The 25631-nt window shown below is 50.6% G+C and overlaps 1 protein-coding gene across 1 annotated transcript in view; it reads right to left on the reverse strand.

The window, feature by feature from the left end:
- The window catches only part of lrba (LPS responsive beige-like anchor protein), a 153132-nt gene that overhangs the window by 84726 nt on the left and 42775 nt on the right, over positions 1–25631 (reverse strand). The window contains 9 exon segments of the mRNA XM_048999706.1: positions 5424–5532; positions 6684–6748; positions 14328–14389; positions 16154–16287; positions 16748–16826; positions 19160–19329; positions 23537–23915; positions 24002–24131; positions 24769–24876. Of these exon segments, the coding sequence (XP_048855663.1) occupies positions 5424–5532; positions 6684–6748; positions 14328–14389; positions 16154–16287; positions 16748–16826; positions 19160–19329; positions 23537–23915; positions 24002–24131; positions 24769–24876 (1236 nt within the window).

Below are 25631 nucleotides of genomic sequence, written 5' to 3' on the forward strand. Positions count from 1 at the left end.
CATGGTGCCCGAAGCCCACTATCCTTGCAGTGTTCCAACGCATGCAAATTGCGGCACAAATAAGGCAGGAGATGCGAACAAGATGGGGACACGGCCACGACAGACGTGACACTCCACCCTGTTTCATCCACACCCCTCCCCCCCGAGCTTATAACCGGAAAATAAAATGCCACTTGGGGAATTCAGACAAAGGCTTCCGGAAAGGGAAATGGAAAATGCCGGTGGGTGGAGGGGTGGGAGGGCGGAGTGCAGGAGAAAAATGAAGGTTTAAAAGTGCGACATCGAACAAAAGCCAAGGAATGGCGATGTCTGACAAGCCCCTCGATTCTGAAATGATGCCCCTGTCACCCTAACCCCCGACGTATCGATTTTCCTGCACAGGGAACAGAATCCAATCCAAGGAAAGAGATACAGACCCCCCCCTCCCCCCCCCCCTTCCCACCGAACACATACACCCCCCTGATAACAGGCAGCAAGGTTAACACAGGCACAACACTTATCAAACTCTCTCTCCTACTTCTTGTTTTAATGGACTAGTCCCTATGTCCCCGTGTCCCCCCCCCCCCCCAGCAGACACGCATTCATCTGTCCCATTAGTCCCTGTTCACAATGCGGCCACGACTTCAAGGTCACATGAGTTTGAGACGCGGTGCTTATTAACTGTCATTTTTAACACGGGAAATAAGAAAATGAATGTGTCGGCGTTCCACATGAAAAATATTTGTCCTCCGGACGGCGACCTCCTCGCACACGTGCACAAACCCCCCCGCTGCCTCCCCCCAGCCATGTTTGCAGGAAACAATGCGGGTTGCTCCCTAACACGCACCTGCACATGCAGCAAAACCTGCGGAAATAATCCCAAGGAACAGAGCCTTAACTACGGTGATGTCAGCAGATGGGAGATTCAGGCCCCACGATGCAGGTAAGACCGACAAAAACATTGCTGATGACGCAAAGCTTTGTGAGGTTAAACCTGAACCACACAATCATCCTTAAAACACCAGCACGAGACAAGTGCCCCGTCTCTGCCTCCCGAGTAAATCGCAAGAAGGAGACCGATTTCGGCTCACTGATACACTTCCCACCGCATCTGCAAAGTGATCGATAGGAGGCGGTTTAGTGCAAATTAATTCAAACTTAAACGTGTCGTACTCTTATTTTGACTGATGCACCACAATGTGACTGGCCGCCTCTGGCTCACCATACCGTGTGTGACAGGTGCCCCCCCCCCTCTCTCCAGGGCAGGGAGGCGTCTGTGCGCTATGCAGCCCGTGTCCGAACAGCAGCAGTTATGATGATGTGTGGTGAGAGAGCAGCACCAGGGGACTTAATTATATGAGCAGGAGAGACGGAGTGAAGTGAGCAGGCAGACGGCAGCTCCTGACCACAACGGCAAGCAGGGAGGAAGTACAGTGTACACTGCTGTCATACTCACCCTGAGCATGGACTCCTTCGAGCACGGACAACTGCCTGTGTACAGACTTCCTCGGGCACAGGCACCCACCTGAGCACCGACTCCTCGTGCCGACACATGCCCGAGCACCGACTCCTCGTGCCGACACATGCCTGAGCACCGACTCCTCGTGCCGACACATGCCTGAGCACAGACTCCTCGTGCCGACACATGCCTGAGCACCGACTCCTCGTGCCGACACATGCCTGAGCACTGACCCTCACGCTGACAACCGCCTGAGCACCGACCCTCCACGCCGACAACCGCCTGAGCACCGACCCTCCACGCCGACAACCGCCTGAGCACCGACCCTCCACGCCGACACCCACCTGAGCACCGATCCCTCGCGCTGACACCCCGCCTGAGCACTGATTCTTCACGATGACACCCACCTGAGCACTGATTCCTTGCACTGAAACCTGCCTGAGCACTGATTCTTCACACTGACATGTGTCTGAGCACTGACTTCTTGCACAACAGACACACGAGGAGACTCCGCACGCTGACATACGCCTCACCACTTATTCATTGCACTGACACGTGCCTGAGCACTGACCCCTCACCATGACATGCGCCTGAGCACTGACCCCACACACTGACACCACACACTGACATGCCTGAGCACTGACTCCTTGCTCTGACACACACCTCAGCACACTCGCACCTTAGCTTCTCTCCTGTAACGAACCAAAGATCCCGAGTAACAGTAACAAGCCAAAGGCCCCGAGCCACCCGTACCATCATCACAATCAAATTGCCGGATGGGGTGAGCACAGTCATCTCTGCCTCATGAATTATTCAGCATGGCACATGCATGTGCCGGATGACTTACAGCCACGTAGGGGCGGCGTCCATGGCCTGCGCACCGAAGATGCACATCGGGGGGGGCGGCTAATCTCCCATCACCCCCCAAAATCCATAAATCGTAAGTGCGATCCGGCTCGGCAAACGGAACCCGACGGAGTAGTTGCGGAAACCTGCCGGGCACCTGAGGGCCTCATGCTCAAGGTCATACTTGCTATGGCATCCCATCCCGGGCAGGTCACAGACCTGTGTAACACCCGATTCTCTCTTGTGGAAGCGCGGAAATACAGCCACCAAGCGCACAAAGCAAAGACACACAGCTGCACAGCACTATGGTGGGAATTTGCTATCATCACTCAGTGTTGTGCTACACCCATCCCAATGATGTTCTTGCTCCTCGGAGAAATGAGGTGGTGGCGGGGGGGGTGGGTATTTAAAGGCGTCTGCGGTATTGTTCTCAAGCCACGCGAGTATCACAGTGTGTCACAGAGAGCTCTGCATGAGGAATAAGTGCTGTTAAGCAGCACCGGACAGCCAGCTCCATCACTTTTACAAAGCCGTAGCACAGAGAGCTAATTACAGGGGTAAATCTGTTCCGTAACGGAGCCCTTTCACGCACAGCTGAGTTAATCTGATTAAAGCATATTATAAACCGGGCCGGCCTGCTGACCCAGGAGAAACAAATGACTCCCAGCCTACCCTCGGCCGTGCTATCAGGACCCCGGCATCTGCCCCCTTGCCCTGAACCCACCACATTTCACCGCTAATAAAGGCCCATAAAAAGGAGGAGTTCGATAAACACCCCCCCCCCCCCCCCCACCCAGGCCCGAGCTTTTCGGAGAGCCCTATCAAGGCCAATCGCGCAGCAGCCTGGAGTACCATCATCTGAGGATCTTTTCTGCATTAAGGATCCTATTAGAAAGGAAACACTAAAAGCTAATTGAATTCTGCCCAGTTATCTTCATCTCTGTCAGGCCCCCACTATAATAACTTACTCTCCGCAGTGGCGATAACTCAATCCCGCCAGCATATGCTATGAATCTCCAAAGCTAACTTGTCTAAATCACCCTGCTCCGCTATCAAGGCTGTGTGTGGATATGAACTCTGGCAGGGAGCAAACATAAATTTATTTTTATCTGTTTAATAATTCACCGTTCCAAGTCTCGCACTTGGCTGAGGGTATCCGTACGACAGGGCGGCACTACAAATCCCATTATCAGCTTTAGCTACAAAAACGGTCGGATCCCAGAGGAGTCGTCGTCATGAACTGCAGGCAGGTTAAACTGCCGCGAAACCTGATACAATACGACTTGGATATGTTAGCTTAGCGATTCTTCCTGCAGTGTTCATGTTGGTTACAAACCCGATCTGCATATTTAATCGTGTCTCCTCACTGAACCAGCGATTATCGGGGTATTTTCAAAAATCCTGGCATCATTTAATGCACGGTCGATGCACTTAAACAGAAAGCCGAGCAAACAGTCGAATTCGGTCAATATTTCATTACCGTTATGCATCTCGTTTGCATGGAAATCGCCCCGGCCTACGAGCCGCTTCCAGAAGATTCCGCATGAATCGAATTAGTGTTAAATAAGGATGGATTAAACCACACATTAACCGTAAAAGGATGTGTCACAAAGACAGAGACACCGTATAAAAAAAAAAAACAAAAAAAAAACAATTTCACCCATGGGGCCCAATTTATTGGGCTTTTATTTTTATCGGAGGACGGCAAAATGAAACCAGTAGCCAAAGGAGAAGGTGGAGATCCACTATGGAGGAAAATCAATAGAGCAATATCAGTGCAGCACTTATCAGAGACTGCGCTCCCTCACCAGTCACCCAGGGCCAACTCGATTTAAGTGGGGAAATTCAATTGTGAGAGCCGGTTTGGCCAAACCGGGCCGGACTGGCAACTGAAAATATATTTGCAGAACAAGGTATTCGGAGCTGGAAACGCCCCCAAGAGGCAGGACAGGAAGTCACCCACGGACACTCCAGCGCACTCCAATTCAAGCTTGTATGTAAAATTATTATTGTTACCGTTGTGTTCTGCAAAGTAGCCGGCTGACATTGACGTTTTTTCCTGGCAGCTGCAGGAAAGCCGCCATAACTCTGCCTGACAAGGTTGGTACCACTGTGGGAAATGGGCCTTGAAAATTCCAGATGTCGCCATGGCAGCGCCAGAGTCCGCACCAGGGGGCGACGGTGGGAAGGAGGAGCAGGGGGACAGCTTTAAATAACGGGGGAGGGGGGGGGGAGATGGGGCTGCCCTTGACTGCCAAATGACAGCGAGCGCAGACAGGAGGCAGCACGACGTGCGCACAGCCCATCACGCGTGTCACGTGTGCATAGCGGACAGGAGTCTCTCCAGCACACGCCGGCGACCCACTTAGCTTGAGGTCTGAAAGCGGGCCAGCTCCCCCAGGCCAACGTTTGGTGAAAGAATAAGGTTAATTCCAGGAACGACAATGCATGTGACAGGAAAGGTGTGGGGGGGGGGCATGTTCATTCTCATATATGTGATTGGGGGGCGAGGACAAGGAAAGCATAGTCAGCATTTCAGATAGTGGGACTGGGGAGGTGCGTGTGATTTTCTGACACATATACTCTGAAAGAGTGACCTCCCCCGTCTGCAAATGTGTCACACAGACGATCAGTGCCCCACCCCCCCAGCCCCCCACACAGATCTACCCATCTAATGGTTACTGGCCAGTGGACTGAGGCCACACCATGTGACTCTTACGGGCCCAAAGAAAGCACCCTAACTACACACAGAGAGGCAGACTCTCCGACAGCGAGGAAGAGATCCCCCCCTCAGTTCTTTCGAGGTGGGCGGACGCCAGGCTGCACGGCCATATTTCAGTCACCAGAGAAACACATTAACGGCCACAGCTCCGTCGTAAGGGGGGGGGGCAGCGACAGAGCAGGCTGAATGGCCGGACCTGAGCATGCCCGCGGGCACCTGGAGTATAGCCACGAGCTTCCTGCGGATGAACTGCGGACACGGGAGCCAGTGTGTCTCGGTAAGTGGCGTGTGCCAGACCTAATGTGAAGACCCTCAGTCAGCAGTGCCCGTTCCTCACTCCGCACCCAGCCGCCAAGAGGAGAAGGCGGCCGTTTACCGAGCCTCGCCAAGGGTACTCTGCCCTCCGGTGCCACTCACCTCAAAGTCGGCGTGCTTGTGGATATCCTCGGCACGCTGCCGGCTCAGGATGAACTCCGCCTCGTTGGCCACACGCACCAGGTGGTCCTTCATAGTGTGGCTCAGCAGCCTGGGAGGGGAGGAGCGGCTGTTTAGGGGATTCCATGCGACCCACCCTAACGTATGCGGCACGAGGGCAGATACAGACAAAGTGTATTTCATTTAAACGGACATGCCGATTACTGGGCCTACAACACAAGCAAGGCTGCTAGATTTGCTGCAAGAAGAAAACAATTACGAGAGAACCAGAATAAATTAATTCACACTCTAGCACATATTTTTCCCCTAATTTTACCACAACAAACTTCTGCATTAAACGTACAGTAATGACTTAATTTAACAAAAGCCATACGCTTTTTCATACGCTAAAGCCTTTTACTTTTATAACATACAAGACTTTACAGTGACAAGCGCATGGTTAACAATCGCCATCAGAGCTAAATTACTACCAGATTTAATTAGCAGCTGAAGCTGGACTTCACTTCAGTGGGCGCTAATTGATTTGTTAATGATACGCATCTGACGCTGAGGGATTTCGCCAGCATGCTGCATATCCAGGGAGTCCCTGTGTTATCTAGACCAATCAGATGCTGGTCGGGGGCCACATCCAGAACAGCTACGGCCGACCCAGGGGTCATGGCAGGTCAGGGCCGTCGCCATGGCGAAATAACATACTTCACGAAGGCCATAATCAGAATCTGGCAGATCAGCAGCAGGAACACGGCGGGGGGGGGCGTACCGCCGGATTCCCCTTCGACCGCCCTACCGCGGCCCTCTGAGGCACAGCCCTCCTTCCCAGAATACACTGCAGACAGCGTGAATATGAACACAACGCAGGCAGAGGATGCAGTCTTTAATCCAGCCTGGACTGTGACCCAGCCAGGCCCAGTCACCAGGATTAGTCGGACACGGCACCGAGTTAAAGCCGGCAGAGTGTGCTGCGTCCCCAGGGCGGCGGGATGGAGATTTCCCAGGTGTCTGCAGGGATCAGGGCCCCATCAGGCCGGCCAAGCCCCGGGGAGCGAGGGCGCTATTGACGGAGTCTTGAACTCTGGGGTCCCCACCTCGCCAGATCTTCTGTCCGCACTGCATTGATTTTTACTCAATAGCGGCTGCACACCGGCAGCGCCCGGGGCACTGTATGGATCGGGGGGGCGTGGGATAATGAAGAGGTGGCCGGCGGGGGTCACGGCTCCAAGGAGGGGGGTGGGGGACCGTTACCTGCCCTCATTGACGAGCTCGATGAAGGCCAGACCCGCGTTCTTCTGAATAGAGTTCTGCCATTCCTGAAACACACACAAACAGACGATGCCTGCGTTACACCACCGGAGAGGGAGTGGGGGTACCAAGGTTAGGTCCGCGGGCCAGCGAATGGTGGCAGATGTGCATCAAGACAAAAGGAAATGATGCGTTCATCCTGGAAGGAGGCGTGCAGCTGAGGCGACCTGAAAGGTCACGCAGCCTGAAGGCGCCTTAATGACAACTCCTTACACTCCAAATTAAAGACAGAAAAACACATTTAAAACGCATGGTTAAATACACACATACATATACGTAATATCTGAAAACAATATTATGCCAATAATTCTGATACACATTTTCTCATTTGCCCGCGTTTATCTAATCAGGAGCACATTACAGCCACACAGAATATTAAAGCCTATTGCAGGCAGCAGCAGCAAAGAAGTGTCTGGGTGCGGAGTGATTCGGGGCTTCGGGGGGGGGGGGGGGGGGGTCATGTGACTAGGGGTCTACACATGGCACTCCTGAGATAAAGGTGGAAGGTCAGCAGCGTCGTGGGGGTGAGCTGATCGCAGGTGGCAGCACAGCCGCAATCCACGGTGACACACCCACCCCAGGTATTCCGATTAAAGCAAGATATTCCGCGTTCTTCACCTACGTGACCCATTGATTGTGCTGTGATCCAGGGAAGTATGAGTCACACAAAGGACAATGACAAACAGGGGAACGGTCATGGATGGGCATTGCCACGGAAACGTCATCTGCCGGCTCTCGGGACCATGCTGAGCTGAGCCACCACTTGCCGTGGATAAGGTGTAAACGCGTCACAGGCGCTGTGGAGACGGTCCTGCATTTGAGCACAAAGCTAGAACGTAAATTTCAGTGTGTCAGGCGTGGGGGGGGGAGAAAGTGAACCCCGGGTGGAAGGACATTAACCATGAGGCCCGGCGGCTTGGGGAAACGCCGCTCCAGAGGCTTAAAATATACGCTACAGGAAGCGGGGTCATAAACAAATCCCCCTCCACATCAGGGTGGGGGGAGGGAAAATAAGGAGCGCCCCCCCCCCCCCAACCCCCAACAACGATGCAACTTCCCGTGTAACCAGGGCCAATTTGACTCATCACGATAACTAGACGTTTATCCTTTAACAGATCACGGGAAAGGAATCATTTCGCATTTGGCAAGCACATGAAAAATCTCTTACTCGGCTGCCCCCCTGAATCTAGACGTTTATAAAGAGTGAATGATTAAATAAAACTACAATTTACTAGAAATGTAATTTAAGCGATCGCCAAGAACAGAAGTTTATTTCCAATGGGTAACATTTAATGTAAACACCAGCAGTAAGAAACACCTTTAGGTTACAGCAGTCATCCGGCCTACAGCGGCCCACAAACACAACCAATAGATAGCTTCAGATGTTATCGGGGGGGGGGGGGGGCTTGCTTTAATCAGCCCTGGCAGCCTTTATGACAGCAGCATCCATTCGATTCCTCCCCTGATTAAAGGATACAATCCCTCGTTTGTGACCTCTGACCCTGGCCCTTCCTCGAGGACCTCGTCCACATGGCCAGCAGCCCAGATCCCTCAATGTCTGAAAGGCCCGTCACACACATCGTGCAGCGACGCCGCTCAAAATATGAGCTTTCCCAGGAAAAAGAAAAAAAAAAAAACAATATCCCAAAAAATTTCCCAAGTAATTCCGAAACTACTACCCTGTGGCTCTGCATAGATCCAGCAAAAGAAAACAGCAATATGCAAATACGGTCTTGCAAGAATGTCAGGTCAGGAAAAAAAAAACGCTTTGTGCGTGGAACTATTTGAAAGTCCTCAGCAACGCATCTCATTTCCTGATTTATCACTTTCGCACGGCATCGTTTCATCAGGCCCCAGCAGAGACTCTGAACCCGCCACTTTCCCTGAGGGAAGTCACTGAGCACGGCAGGCCGTGTCACGGACATCGCCGGAGTGCCGCGCGGTGCCACAGGCTAGCAGAGAGAGCAGAGGCTGGACTGCCACTGCACTGAGCCGCTGTCAATCAGTGGCTGCCCAGCGCAGTTTGTTTAGTCTCGGGCTGATGAGGCCGGCGGCACCTTCGGTGGCTCTTCTGCGAGCGCTGATTTAACCAAACAAGCGGCTGTAAGTAGAACTGCGTGAGGCAAGGCAGGCCTCTGTGCGAAACGGCAAGTGCGTGGCGGGAAAACCGCACAGACTTCCATTCGGTCCCAGTGGAAGAAAGCGAGAAACCAGGATCGCCGCTGCCATTTTGGTGGACTTGAGAGAATTATTTTCATAGTTAAAAAAAATATATACGTGCGTGTGTATAATATTTATTTAATTTTGCCCTATTTAATAAGGAAACGTTTCTAAAAGTATATAAAGCTATTCACAACAAAAACACCTTGATTTTGAACAAAAACAAGTGATCTAGACTAGCTGTAAAAAAAATTTTTCTTACAATTGTTAAAACAAAGTTGTTCTGCATGTACCGCCATAAAATGATTTAATGCCGATTCTTAAAAAATTCATAAGCACACAAGATTACACTATGACAAACTATGCATTTATATATGAAATAAATGTCATGCATACATCACATGTACATTGGCTGATGTGTATATTTTTCACATATACATTTTATCTTGCACGCGACAGTAAGAGGATAGAGCATCATTATCTCCTCGCTTGGTGGAACCGAGTTGTCCAAGCAAATACAATATTTAAGACGCCTCGCCTTCAAATGAATCCGATCCACAGCTGTATTTAACAGCCATCTATATTTAATAATGGAAAAACCAGCTTCGGGGGAAAGCGGTTTATCAAGTTATACACTGAGCCGGCATTTCATAAATATCACCGTCACTGAAGGCCATCCTTCACGGGAATGACTGAGTGGCCGGACCCCCTGGGTCACATGACATCCGCGCGCGGTCCGATTCCACGCCCGGCCTCGGCTAACTGCCAGTGCGAGCGGCACGGCTAACACTCACACGTCTGCCGATTTTATCTCCGTTAAAGCAAACATACTCCCTAAAGAACTATTCCCTGGTGAGAACGAAAAGTCACGACGCGTGGAATTACAAAAAAAAAAAAAAAAAAAAAAAAAAAATTCAAAAGGGAGCAAATATTTACTCTATCAACAACCTAGAAGAAATAAAGTAAATGTATAAATAGAATGATATGATAAGTCTTTCCTGAACACAGAGGGGTCCGCATGCATGGTGAGAGGGACTTTTAGAGGATCATCACCTCTCTTTATTGGAATCATTTGTAAAAACACAGACGCCGAAACCCCCGCCCTCCCCCGTTCCCAACTCTCAGCGGTGTAGACAGTGTTAATCAACAATCCACACTTCAATTACCCCACAAAAACAACATTACAAGGGCTCCTGTCTTGAAGCATGCCGCCATTGTCCGATAAACATCTCCCAGCAATGGACCGGAAACTCCCGTCACAGAACACAAATGAAGGTTTCTTTACACTTAACGTTGCCGATTCTTTTTTCATGTCGGACCCAAAGCATAGGAGACATTTGCATGACCCTGACTTTTTCCTACACGCAATGAAAAATATTTTTTAAAATGACTAGAAACATTTCCAGCACTCCCAGTAAAATGGATGTGGGGCACTGGTTAGTGAATTTAGCTGTGAGACACAATTACGTTTCTGTACGAACGACTGCAGCTTAAGGCCGTATTGCTTTTCACATCCCAGGCTGGAGCAGGACGACCGTAAAACAGCCGGAGGCAGAATGAAACCCCGCTTCAATTTAGGGTGTCCCCAGAGCACCGAGGGCCGCTTCCTGTCAGGAAGAGGTGCACAGCTCCCATCAGAGGGAGGGAGGAGGGGGGGAAGGGGCCTTAAGTGGCAGTTTGTTATTATTTCATTTGTGCCGTTTCACCTTTTGTTTTAGCCAGAGCACACGAGTGAGAATGACCGCTGTCGAGCACCGCGTGCCGCCGACCCTCCCAGCAAGACAGACGGGGCCATGAGGGGGCGAGACACGCGGCCTTGGGAACAGAGAGCAACGCAGGACAGCCATCGCAATAATCCCCTTTCAAACACACGCCGCTCCAGCTCTGAACCTCGCCGCGGTGTTTTCACAAGCAACAGGGTGTCGCTCTCGCTGCGCCAGGCAGAACGGACCATTCTTCCTCTGTTTTTGCCACATTCCATCACCCTCCCCCCCCCCAACCGTCCCCACCTCCTCTTACCCCCCCCCTCCCCATCCAGGTACCAAGGCCTCGCCAACAAAGTCCTGCCAGCAGTGATCTGAAGCAGAACCGGCAGTCACGTGTTTTTTAAACTGTATATGTTGCTGTATCATTCCACCAAACTGGAGACAAAAGACGATTTCTCACTGTCAGACCCCGGTGTCCCCAAGTGAAGAGTATCGATCCGTGGGCCAGCGAGGACGCCTGCTCCCCGGCTGCTCCCCGCCTGCAGGGGGTTAAACTCCGTACCCTCATGGCTCTCTATTTTCAGCCTAGAGGTCAAGGGTCGGTGGGAGCCAAGTACTTTGGGAAGTCAATGTCCACCCCCCACCCATTTTCCAAAGGTGCCCATCTGTTAAACAGGTTAACTATACTTTAACGGGTTGGATTAGCCAAAAGCGAATACTGATGATAGTCACAGTCATCACTCATGCCTGCATTACCGATATCCAATCAGAATGCTGATTTGATCCCAGGTGACCATGGGACACAATGTGTTTAACAAGAGCATCAGCACCAGTAAATTTACCCTCTAAACAAACAGAATTAAAACTTAACAAAAAATAAAACTGACATCACATGGTGTGAGCCCAATGACCGACCCGTACAGTCCGCAGTGCACTGCCTGTAACCTGGCCTTTCCCGGCTCCTGTTATTATACGAGAAAAGATAAAATGACAGTGAATGAATAAGGTATGGGAGAGGAGAAAAAAAAAAACACGAGCCGAGAAGGGTTCTGATGAAAATTGCATGGCCTGTTCCATTCCTAAGGGGGTTAGGGTCAGAATGGCAGCAAAAGCACTCCAAGAGAACATAAAACAAGCGGCGGTCGGCTAACTCGTAACGCAGCCTGGCTGCTTGCCGATGGAACCATCAGGGCGCCGAGGCCCTCGTGAATAATCCGCGGGGCTGATGGCGCCGTTAAGCTTGATTATTCGGTAATTACGGCGTCCGCACGGCAGCCTCGCCACCCCCCCCCCCCCTTGTATGGAGAGAACGCATTTCTGACAAATAGGAGAAAAATAGACGGGCTTGACAGAAGGCTCCGACAATAAGCAGTGATATACAGGACACAAACATAGCCACTCAAGGCTTTATCTGACAGCACTCAGATAGCAGAGCGGCCCCGGTATCCGATGAGATGATTTCTAGTTGGGGGGGGGTCCTGCATACAGAATAGCTGCCGCATTATTTATTTACTAGATGTTTTGGGTTGAAACCTTTTAAAGTGATATACTTCAGAGCACGCCGCTGTAAATCCAGCCCTTAAGACTGGCATTGAGGCGATGTTGTTGGAGGGGGAAATCAGACTGAATTAGAGCAGAAGGGAGGAGAAGCTTTTATGGGGGGGGGGGTGGAGAGAGGGGGCAGAATGGAAAAACGAGCGATCTCCGAGATGATAGTCATGCAATAAAAGGAGCATGCTCTGAATACGACGTCACTTAGAATTATCCAGATGAAGTGGATGTCTTGATATCCAGCTAAAATGATGCATCCCCCCCCACCCCATCTTGACGGGAGCTGCTTAAAAATCCCACTGCAGGCCACATCCTGCTAAAGATGTTTCCGTTACACTGAAAGAAATGCACAGAACAAATTGCACGCGCGTACAACAAAAGGTGCACCCCACTCGTGACTTTAAGGACAGCCACGGGAAACTAGTCTGCGATTTAGAGGAGATTCATTTTTCACCAGTCTAGGAAAAGCGATATTACGGAGAGTACTTTTCCTGGATCGCCCAGACGACGGAAGAACGCGGCGATCAGTGGAGGGAAATAATCAGACTACAAATACAGGAATACAGTGATTTACCCTCCATCGCCTGTGAAGTGAAACTCCGCCGGCACACCATGAGGACGCGGCCGAAATCCCCGCCCCCCGGAACCGCATCACCGCGAAAGCATCCTCACCGCAGGCCTTCTGTATGAAGTCTATATATGAGAATCAATAAGACCACAAAAGAGTGGAAAGCAATAAACCCGCCTGCAGCTAATGCTAGCGATGAAAATTGATCTTTAATTGCGAAGCGCCGGCATCCCTTACAGAGCGACCTTATCAAACTGCGGTTTAGCATCCTCCATCGCCGGTGCCACCCTGCCGTGACCGCGGCCGTGCCTTTCACAGCCGCCGTGATTAAGACCCTGCCCTGACCCCATCCCTCGATCTCTGACCCGAGACCCTCTCCATCTCATCTGGGAAATTAATTAAAATTTCAGAGATTGTATCGCGCCCCACCGTTGTCGATGACTGGGCTAAGGTGAGGGGGGGGGGGGTGAGTTTGATTGATTCCGATTGTACCTGCCCCCCCCCCCCCCGCCTACCTCCCATGTCATTCCCTCATGGAGCTCCCCAGACGTCCCCAAACACACATCCTCAAAGCCACCACCCTCTGAAGCCTGCAGAAAGTGACAGAATCACCACAACACAATGGTGCACCGCACCCGGGCGGCCCGGTCCGGCCAGGGACGGGTACACCACTGCTTTTTTTTTCTTTTTTTAATTTAAGGATGGGGGGGCTGCTTCCCCCACAATAAAATTACATTTGCATTGGGCTGTGTGAGAACGTGGCCGGTGATTTATTGGAGCAATCAGCGGCATATTTGCAGCCCGCGCTGGCTGGGGCGGGCGGCTCGGAGCCGGATCCTGGGACACGGGCCTGGCCAGCATCGGGCAGATTCTGGCTTTGATTAGATTAGCATTAAACAACACCCTGACAGATATGACAAATAGGTGCATTAGACCATGTCATTTATCCTTCCTCTAGCACGCCGACATCCCGCCCCACCCCCCCCTCCCCAGTTCCCCAAATATAAGCAGCCAGTACCACACTATGCTGATGGGTAATCTTTGCGGTGCCTAGCCGAGCGCAGGCTGAGAAGATGCACACTGCTCGTTATAAAAAGGAGGTCAACAGGGGGCGCTGTTGAGCGTAAAAGTAAAGTCCATTGATCAGGCTCATTCTGCCTCATGGTGTCGCCTCCAGGGGGCTTTACCACACACGACAAGAGGGTCCCCCCCCCCACCTCAGATAACAGTGCCATTACGCTCGATGTCCCTCACTGACGGGCGCTGCCATTGATTTCACACACCTGCTATGATTCCTTCATTTACATTCATGGGCTGTCCATCAGAAAGGCCCAAATACTTTGGCAGCACTGCCACAAAGGACGATTGGAGTATTAAAAAAAGCAACCGATGCAAAGAAACGTTTATCTGACGCTAGCGGTCAGAGAGCACGGGCTGTTAACCCGGGTCAAAGGTGTTCCAACGGGTCAGAACCCTTTGACCCCAGCACCGATATCGGTGTTATTAAAGGGCAACTTGTTTTATGGTTTTTAAAGCCGCGATCGGATTCGGGAGGACAAGGAGTGTCGGAGCAGGGCAGCGTGGAGGTGGTGGTCCTCTTACCTGCGAGCACAGCAACATGACCAGCTCCACCACCGAGCTGCTGGACTTCATGCACACCAGACCTGCAGAGAAAGAGGGGAAAGGGCGTCATGCAGGCTACCGTGCCAACAGAGCCTACGGTGCACCCGCCCGTGGATGCCCAGCTCGCAACCGCGAGTATCAGAAGGGCGTCGAGCGAGCGCTGCACTGGGCGACGCAGGCGGCCGCTGCAGCTGTCCGCAGGACGCGCCACCTCATCTCAACGCCTCTGCCCGATACATGTAATGCATCGCAACCAACATTTTGTTTTTCCGACCCGGGCTCTTCATCTTCTAAGCTTTAAAAACTTATTCTGGAAAAACAACCACACAGTCCAGTTCAGACCCAAAAAAAAAGCTAGTTACTGCATGAATGTAAAGACAACCGTTCTAAGTGTCGCTATTCTTGTAGCTTGTTAAAATGTTTGTTTTTCTACGATTACATGTAAAATGATTCTTTTTAGGGCACGGGCGGGCAGGCACACACACACAGATTCTACAACATCTGCGGGGATGAGCGTATCGATGGTTCCAATAAACCAACATAATGTTAACTGTAAACTAATACACATTTGGGCCTTGTATTACAGCTACAAATGTGCCTAGCATATGTCTTATTGATCCATAATACCTGCTTTTGTGTGATTTCCAGAGCGCTGGGGCCATCCCAGAAGGGGGGGGGGGATGCCTTAGTGACCTCTGCTTTCTCAGTTACTCTGTCCCTCCTGCTATCCATCAAGTTTCCATTCGGCTCCGTGGCAGCACACACCCAAAACACTCTTATTAGCGGCCTGACCCCTGACCCCCCTCCTCTATAAAGACCCCAGCCGCAATATAATCAGTTAGTTAAAAGACACTCTGAATGTTTTATGACTTAAATCTGATTAGCGCAGTGCTTCAAAATATTAAGGCGCCGCATTTTTAATGCGCCGTTTTTTTTTCTCCCCCCAGCAGTTTAGGGTCGCATTACAAATTGCTGCGCCGAGACACACATATAGCTTCAGTCGGCGGATTGGTGGGAAAGTGGGCCCTTGGACAGCCTGAAACACAATGCATGGGCAGGATCGTCCCCAACCCTAATATCCATCCGCCGAAGGGGAGGTTGTTTACGTGCGTCCCTGCGTCCAATTCCTAAAGGTTTCGTTAACGTTAGCGAGCTCAGCTAGCTGGCTATAGCCATCCATGCATCTGCATGCCCAGTACAGGGTTATAGGTAGAGTGTCTGGGGTCTGTCCTAGGCAACACAAGCCAGGATGGGACGCGGCGTGTACATATTAATGCTAACTTAAAGCTCCTGGCAACTAGCGTGTGACAGACATCTTAATTTGCTTACAGGACAGGATTATCCAACCAGTTGTCTGCTGCGCGATCACATGGTCTGTATGCCTAAGTATGTACAACTTAATACATGCATAATAAGGCAACCACATCATTTAACTGATTGACTTTTGGTAGTGCATGTTCAGGGAAACAAGACAAGCAAAAGATGTAATGTTTAAGTATCAGGGCATTATTATTTTAGGAAGGTTTGTGGGACCTTCAGACATCCTTAAACACACCAATATCACCAAAATTGGAAAAAACTATTGTAAAAACTGGAAATGTGAAAAAAAAGAAACCGATTAATGTTTCTCACAGATAAACATGATTTACATGCAAACCTCAGAAAGGACAGGGACAGGGGAGGTGGCACATGGGGAGGATGTGTGTCTGGTTTTCTATACATTACATTGTGGGGACCCTTTTTTACCTTGTTAGGACATTTTTTTTCTGTGTGTGTGCGTGAGAGAGACAGCGTAGGGGCCTTACTGGTGCCCTCGATGAGCAGCTCCTGCCCGTGACTCCCCAGGAGCGTGCGTGACAGGAAGGGGGCAAAGTCCACGAAGATTTCCCTCAGCAGGGGGGCTGCCTTCTCCAGGGCGTGTTCCAGCCGCTCCGAGATGCTGCGTCAAAAGTTACAGAACATCACTCACATTTCCACTGGTGCCCACGAGGAAAAGCTGCTCCAGAACATTCTGCAGAAAGACGTTGCATCTTCAGACACCCATTCAGCGTGGTTCTGCCGAAGGCCATAATTTAAGGGGCGCAGATTTAAGCGAAGACGCAGAACCAACACGGTCACCTTCCTGCACACCGTCATCCTTTCCTTACCACGGAACACACATGGGGAGGGAGTCCTCCGATTCCGGAACAGTCCCTCAGCAGAGGATCACTGTAATTACTTTAACATCACGAAAGCGGCACGGAAAGTATACGAAGGGCTGGGAGGGCGATGACAAATTAGAGCTCTCATTCAGCGAGAATGTAAAAACACAGAAAACACCATGAGAGAGGGAGGAGGAAAGTGGTGATGGGGGGGGGGGGGCTCCGTTACTGACGGCCGGCCGACGAGAGAGGCGTCACCTCATGTTGGACGCGGAGTTACGGCTCATCGGGGACAGGCTGGGGACAGATGGCAGGTTCACACTCACAGATGCCCCGCCTGCAAGAGATCAGAGACACTCGTCGTTCATGTGGCTGGACTCACGATACAGTACTCAGCTTCTTAAATCAGCACTGGGGAATGAACAGGCAGAAAACTTTACCAACAGAGTCAAAAATACCGGCTTTGTTAAAAGCAAGAGAATTTCCCATGCAGGACTTCATCAAACAAGGCCTTTTCATTTTCCATTGTCAATTTATGGTGTTATTATAAAGGCAGCCTTAAATGCACCCAGTACCACTTTTTAAAAGTCATTAGCTCCGCCCATCACTTCCCACATCACTTCCTGTCACATGGACACCCCTGGGCTGCTTCCATCTCGTCACATCCATGCCTCTCTCTTTTACTCATGCCGATTTACGCGTCTCACTCCAGAAATATTTACACTGCGTGCTTCCCTCCCCTACATGACACTCCTAAACCCCTCTAACAATCTTACTGTCAAGGGAGCTCTCATTGATTTAATTGATTCCTCTGGCTGGGCTCCCCCCCCCCCCAAAAAAAAAGGGCCATAAATACATCAGGTGCCCACGTTAATGTGTTTCCATAATTGCCTCAATGCCTTTTCTCAGTTTTCCAGGCCCGGTAACCTCAGAGCGGGAGTAACTCTTCCCGAACGACCGGCGCGGCAGGCAAGAGTCCACGTGGAATGCGGGGTCTGCGGCCTTAACCACAAACATGTGTGCCTTCAAGGCCCCCCTGGGCGTAAATGAAGTAGCTACTTCAAACATGTGGGAGTGGATTAACTTCTCTCCATTAATCTCCACCCCCACCCCCCCACCCCCACCGATAAACTCCCTCCAAGTGACGCTTTAACAGACAGTTACAAGGACATGAAAGGAAACGCAAATAGATTATCTGTGTTTGCCCACTGTCACCATTGTTTGGGGTGGGGGCCAGGGGAGGGAGAGTGAGAGTGAAATCCTCGCAGAACTGGCTCACAGCGCAGCTCACAAATTGGCACAAATAAATCTATAATGCTTTCAATTCAGAAGCGGCACACATTTAACTCGGAATTAATCAAGGACATTTCCTGCATCCACTGCTTGTCATTGCACAACTGCATCACATACAACTAACTAATAAATAAATAAATAAATAAATAAAAACAGAATAGAATGCCGAGAAGTACAACAGCAGGCAATCATACATCGATTATCATGTGCCCTAATTTAACATACCGCTTTTATATTTTGTAATATAAGTGCAGATATCAGCTGTCAGGGTTAAGATGTAACAAATATGCTAAGATTATAATAATCTTGTACCAAAAGGATGCTCAGTCTTTTTTCCCTGTGTTGTTACAGGACAGCTGGATTGCAATACTGCCAAGGTGACCGGATAAATAGCCTCGGTGCCTTGGCACAGAGAAGCGAGTCCGTCTGTCCCGGAGGATATTCACAGCTCAGACGGCAACTATGCTTCTGATCACTGTCAATTACGCCTCCACCTTCCTGTCTGTGTGAAGTGTAGGGGGTGGAGATCTCCTCTCTCTCAACAGGCACCCTATACGGCGGCCTGACACCGCACACTGTCCTCAGCTGGACTCGCTATGCTGTGACTCCCCTCTGACTAAGACACGAGCTGCCTTCCATTCGAACTGGGAAGTCAGAAATTCCGAGTTCCTAGTCGGAAATTTCAAATGGAACGCCACCTGAAGTCGGAAGTCCTACTCGGAACGTCAGAAGAACTTCAGCAACCATCGCCTCAGAATTCAAGATGGCTGCCCCCTTTAACAACGGAAGTTAAGGCTGTAGTTATATACTGTTTATTAGTACTTACGTGTTATTTCCCTCATGAAACCGGTTGTACACACAGTACTGCCCAACCACTATCTGTGGACATGCTGTTGCTATGGTATTTGTATGTGCAAAATCCTGGTGCTGCTAACAATGGTTAACAAAGAATCAGTTTCAGAGAGCAGGATTTCTTGCTTAGCCAGATAACTTGTCAGATTTAGTAGCCTGGGCTAAATAAGTGAATGAAGATATAGGTCATGTAGACTGGGGTACCTTAAATCCGAAAAGCTGTCTGACTAAACAAGAAATCCTGGCTTTTGAAGTAGGTCCCCAGTATTACTAAATGGCTTTCCGACTTCATGTACTGGAAGGTGGTTAACTCGGGTGTGACGTCATTCTCAGCTCCGATTTCCCACCTCTACGGTAAATGGAACGGAGCATATTAGCATAAACACCCCTGCCTTGGCCGGTCACTTAGCTCCCCCCGGAAGCAAACTGCAGTCACATTCTGTTTCCTCCTGTGCTCCGTCTCCTCTCCCTTTCGACTCACTCTGCCAGGCTCATGTGAATGAGGAGTGGGGCACCAACACTAACCAGCAACGGGCTCGGTGCCACCACCCTGGACGCTGGGATCGGGGGCAGTGACAGGGACACTGTCAAGTGCCCCAGCAGAAGCAGAAGCAGCGGCTCCTGCGGCAGGTGGGGCGGCTGGGGGGGCCCCAGGGGGGATGGCCCCTGCCTTCTTAGGGCCCACCACAACACTCCTACGGAAAGAAAAAAAAAAGAAAAAACACTTTAAAAACATGTACGCTTTCAGGAATGTATCAAATATTATTCTTACAAAATATTACCCAAAAAATAAGCAATGAGGAATAGCTGCAGCGAAGATTACTATACCAGGTTAAAATGAAAACCATTAAAAACATTTAAAACCAATCAATCATATCCCATCATATCCTAGCCACTCATGGTGCCACTCCCCGACGTTCTCAAGCAATCAGAAACAGGAACATTAATGAGCTCACTCGCCGTGTTTAACATACAGTGCTGTTTCCCACTACTTGCTGAAAGCCTGAGGGACGATTAAAGCAGCTGAAACAGGCGATGTAAACACCCCCATAACATAGATGATTCCTGGACAGCCTTATCAGTCTTCATTTAAATCAGTGGTTCTCAAACTCGGTCCTCGGGCCCCACTGCCCTGCTTGTTTTCATGCTATCCCTGCCCCACAAACAAGTCCCAGCTGTCTTTCAGCCTCTGATTGACTGAACACACCTGATCCAGGTAATTAGCAGTGCAAAGGGCAGGGATAGCTGGGAAATAAGCAGGGCAGTGGGGCCTGAAGACTGAGTTTGAGAACACCTGATTTAAATCAACAGCCATGTCACAATCTAAAACTTTGCTTTATTCAACACTCCAACCTCAAAATGCTGAGCATTTTAATTGGTGGGTGCTGATTGGACACATGTAAAATGCAAAGGGTTATGGGTAGGGGTCTCATGATCCTGCAGACATGTGTGGCTTCTAAGGGGGCTCTGTGGAAATCCTCCCCCCTCCCCCACCAGCCTGAGCGTCCCCCCCCCCCCCCCACAGAAAACCTCACGGCCACTAGGGCAACACTAAAGAAACATAATGGTTTTTTCTCCGCCGTGAATAAATGGCCGATTACAGGATCACAGCAGCCATACTTGTCATCGCAAAGGGATGCGAACATTGCTAACTGGTGTGGAAGCGGCTACACCGTCAGACTGGGTTTAAAAAGGGAGGAACACCCCCCCCCCCCCAATTCAAAGACAGCCATAAACATCAACAGGATCCCCGAATGGTTACGATTTAAGGTGAAGCGGATCACGGGGAGGGATAACGAGGACGGAAGCGCTCAAACGAAGGCAGCGGGGGAACAATCATTTTTCACTGATGAGAGCCAGGTCTGGCATGTGAAACGCGTGATATATCCTGTTAGGATAACATTAGCGGGCGGGTCACTGACACACCATAACTGACGGTCTGCCTCTCACTCCCGCACAGACGCAGACACCAAAGCAAAAGGTCACCCGCTGAAGGATTCCCCGCAGAATCAGCCATTTCCAGCAGATGAGGAAGCTGGGGAAAGCTGACCTTTTAATTCCTCTGTACGGCGTCCTTCTGTCAAATGCCTGACACTCAAGCCGGCCGTGTTCCCACAACACTGTTTAATTTCAATTAAGCTAATCCAGCCTTAGCCCTAAGCTGAAAATGCGCTCCCATTCATCTGGCTGTTGGTTTGCTTAATTATGCTATGCTGGCTTCGCTACAAAAGGAGGGCTTCCTTCATGTTCCAGCCCAACCTACAATACATCAGCCCTGCTCCTGAACTTCAGATATGCTGAACCCGCTTAATTATGGCAGAATGATCTGTAAAATGCACTAATTAAAGCACACTGCACTGCGGACTGGTGCGTGCTGACAGTGGCATGCACTGCGGACAATCTGCTTTGGGTGCTGCAATTGGCACTGGATCGCTTTCCGGCCTAAATGCAGTGAAAACATCAGTAAGATGAGCAGCGAGAGCCAACAGGCCGACTGGATGAGCATGCTGTCGATCGCAGATCATGGTGGTGGTACAGGGAAGCACAGGAACACTCTGCAGCTTGATTATCTAAATTATTCAACACATCATTAGCCACACTTGCCCAGAGTCAACAGCAGGAGATATCAATTAATCAACCCTAAGATCAACATTTAAACGAGCAGAAAGGTCATCAATAAATATGCATTCAGGTCAGCAGTGACTGAATTATTCATGCTGTTACCTGGTGCCATGCCAGATATGTCCACCGTGCTCCGCCATAGAGCACCATCTAACATGTCCCACCCGTGTAAGGCATGTTTAGCATGACAACGGGGACCAAAGGATGCATGCACAAATTCAACCAGAGGGCAGGAGAGTTTCCTGAGCTGTCGAAGACGGAGTGTTTATTTAGTACACATGGAATTCAACACCCATGCACCTACCTGCTCCACAGCAAGCATAGTGTAGGGATAGGAAACATGGCTAAGTGGGCGGGGCGACTGTCAAGGCAACGCCCACTTTGAACTCTTACATGAAAATACCCCAGGCTGGCATGCAAAAGCTACTCAGGTTTCCAAGAAGGTCTGAAGATTCATGAGTTTGAAAGGGGCTTCTCTCAAAGAAAATCCACCTCCAGCCTTCACTTCCTGGATGCCATATGCCAATGCTGACCCCCTGTCTCTCCAGCACCTGGATGGCGCTAAACGAACCCCTGAACCCAGACGGCTCGGTCACATGACCAATCAGATGACCAGGAACCGAAGCTGGCCGCTTCTCAGCTGTGGCTTCTCCACACTTCCACCTCACTCCAAAAATCACTTTCGCTGAAAGGTGTCATGTAAATCCGAGCTCCTGCTACATTGCGTTTACTGGGCTCTGGTTTGTATCGGCAAATATTTGCAGACGCATTGTCAAAACAGGAATATCTCAAGATGATATACAGGCGCATACCAGGTGGAAATGTAAAAAATAAATCAGTATGATACTTCACCCCTGACCCCAACCATTCTATCTGTGAGATTCTGTGCCACACACAGAAATCATAAATTGTTGATGTCACACTGAGGATCCCTACGCCGGGGTGACTGTAATGTCAGTCGTTTCGTACCACTGCCTCACACTGCATCCAGTCAATCGTAAAACATTAAGTCAATCGTTCCATCGGATGACACCTGATCATGTACAGTTTGTGCAGCTACTCAAATTCTGCATCTAAGTCACCCCTCCTTTTGACCAGAACCTGTCAAATTCGTCCTGGATCCCTTAAAGTCCATCGAGGAGAAGTAACACCCCCGACCCCGTGTAGAAGATGGCCTATCAAAACCAGTTCAGAGGGGTCTGTAAATCAGCTGGTTCATTCTAACACATTCTTCTGGGGTCAGAGGTCAAATTGCTCATACTTTTGACATTCCTCAAAAACTAAAAAGCTAACAAGTAACAAAAGAAAATTTAAATCCTGATTCAGATCACATAAATATATACGTGGGAAAGGTCTTTATTCGTCCGTGTTGATAAAAAAATTGAATTCCACAAAGCCGTCCCCAAGCTCTGGGCCTACAGAGCGGGGGATTGGGCATTTGAGGGAGACCCAGAGATAATGCTGGGGCAGCCCAAGTGGATCCCTCTGGAGATAAGGCGGCCTCGTCGGCCCACAGATGGAGATGCGGGCCCCTGTCTCGGCGGGCCCCCGCCGCTGGAGCTGTTACGCTATACTCTCCAGCGAGCCAGGCCCCGTAAATCCCTGCACCCCCCCCACAGATACAGGGAGAGCCCCCGATTCCTGACAGAACATTCCTCAGATAAACACGGGATCAGAGCGAAGCCGAGAGGGAGACGGAGACACCGCATTTTAACTGGGCCGTCTCCTGCCGCACGGCTCCGCCGGCTCGCTGGGTTTCGGGCCGGGCCCAGAACAATAATCCCAAATGCAAACCAGACCCAGGCCGTCCTGCGGCACATGGCCCCGTCTGCAGCTCTGCAGTTTCCCACCGTGCTCACACTGCCCCCCCCCCCAGCCCCTGGGGGAGCAAGTCATACTTTTTTTTTTTTTTTTGAACTCAAAAGGATGTGATGAAGAAACAGGTCTGTAAGCACCAGTGACACGCTGAGAAGAAACAGCTTCCTGAAGCAACCGAATCCCAGCCGTCTCTGTTTTGACGTAGCCTCTTTAAGACGGGCACTTTGACATGTGATGCACCTTCTGAACACAAATCGGCAGCAAAGTCCACCTTTTCTGTCAGCGGCGGGGAATGCAACGCTAAAGGGGCGTGTGACAGCCTCTTTAAATCTGAGGCTACACTTCAGGTTACTGATTTTCTGAAGTCTTGTTTTCTTATCTTTTCACGTGACCACTTCCTGTAAGCCACTAACCCAACCCGCGGGTCTCCATCAGAGTTGACGGGCCACGGACGGAACCCACCTGTCGAAGGAGCGGAACTGCATGGAGGGCTCGCGAGCGGCGTCCCCTGCGGCGCCCAGGAAGGCGGGAGACAGGAGGCCGGGATCCACCATCATGTCGTCGGTCGGAGCGGTCACCAGGCTGCGCAGGATGTCCTTCACTTTCACGTTCCGCACCTGGGAGGCTGGGCCCTCCTGGCTCCTCCTCACCTCTGAGGACAGGGCGGTCAGGGCCTCGCTGACGGCATCCGGGCCTGAGGCTCCGCCCACTCCTGCGGACGGCTCAGTGTCAGCGGTGGCGAAGGAGGTATGCTCGTCCCCGATGCCGGAATCTCGGCGCCGGAGCAATACGCCGTTGTCCAGGTCCAAGCCGGCTGGGACACCCTCTGCGCCGGCGCCCTCTACAGCAGAAGAGGCACAAAGCACATCCACGAATTTCCCTTTCACCCGCTTAACTCGCGTGCGATTTTATTTTCGTTCAGCCTACCTCCGCTTTTCTGCTGGACACATTTCCTTTCATTGTGAGGCTCCAAGATGTCTCGGTATTTGGACACCATGAGGACGGAGATGAAGTACACCACAGCCAGTGCCAGGAACTGGGCCTGCTTGCTGTCCTCCTGGGGGATGGACAAACGGGAGGTTACGCCAAGCACTGCCGCACACAGGAAACGTCAAAGACAGAGCCACCATTTCCTCCCAAACACAGTACTGACTCAGATGACGGACAGCCGAGTGAAGGTGAACCATCAAATCATATTACCCCCAGGAACGATGATGACTACATACAGAGCTGGGCAGGAAAGTCCCTCTGGACACAGAGCTGAACTGGGGGTCACTCATATTATAGGATGGTTGGTGTTGCTATGGAGATCACCACACTATGTAGGTACTAGCACAAAGCAGACACACAGGGACGACTTTCCGCGAAGCGATTTAGCGGCACAGACACGGTTTCATTTGTTAGCTGTTCTGCTTATGCAAGGCACCAACGCATTACCCAGGGGGGCGCCATAACACCGTGGCAGCCATCTTGGGTGTATGTTGTGTATTGCGTACATTGTGTATGAATACAGTCTGAATACTGTTAATCTTGTTTTTAATTTTGTGTGGTGTTTATATGTTAAGTGTATTCCTTGGACACATTTCATCGATGGCAAATAAAGTCCGATTCTGATTCTCATTAAGCAGGAGAGGTGGACGGCAGGCTGTAAGGACGCATGTTTTTATGCGCCTCAATGCGGTGGGGGCACTTACAATGTCCCTGAAGACCACGGCGCGCAAACGGTTGATGTCCATGTCTTGCAGCAGGCGATCTGTGTCTCTTATGGGGGACACACCCCCCGTTACCACGTCCACGGGGCTCTGAGGGATAGAGACACATGTCAGCCGCTCGTCTGCATTCCACTTGCTTATAGGATATCGATACGGATATAGGTGGGTGGCAAAGCAGACTGGCAAGTTCAGACACTTTTCTCCATGTTTGTATTCAGAATTGTAATTATAATGCAACCGTCAGCGAGAACAGCAATCCCCCTCTAAGGAAAAAGGCCGATCTATCCTTCCACTATAGCCACGCCGACTTGTGAGATTGATTAAGGCTGAAAAGGTCTTTTGTGGCCAGCCAGTTCCATAATTTTCACTCCCACACGGCCGGTTCACGCCAACCGCAGTATCTGCACTTGAGGCGGAAAGACAGCATTTCATCTGCAATAAGCCCAGCGTTTACACCGAAAGAGAAACCAGGGTTCGTGCAGCAAAACAAAAATACAGAATTATGAACGAGGAGCCTGTTTACATACGTTCAGGAAGCTGCCGATTTTACTGGAAGCCAGTGTATCAAATAAACACAGTTTTAAATAACTTATCCAGCACATCATGGACACAGGGCAGTAGCACTGCAATAAGATGCGCCTAATGCGATGACTAATGCGACATCGCATTGCCATTCTAGAAGGCTACAAAGCACCAGGGCCCAGGCCGCTGACGATGTGTGTAACCCGAAGGCAGGATGCTTACCATCCACTAAGTGCAACGATCCCATTAAAGCAAACTGCCGAACTCAATCAATGATCCCATTTCTGTCCCCCAACCCCTCCCAACAGCTATGCCCAGGGATT

Source organism: Brienomyrus brachyistius, unplaced genomic scaffold (assembly GCF_023856365.1).
Source record: "Brienomyrus brachyistius isolate T26 unplaced genomic scaffold, BBRACH_0.4 scaffold47, whole genome shotgun sequence".
NCBI lineage: Eukaryota > Metazoa > Chordata > Actinopteri > Osteoglossiformes > Mormyridae > Brienomyrus > Brienomyrus brachyistius.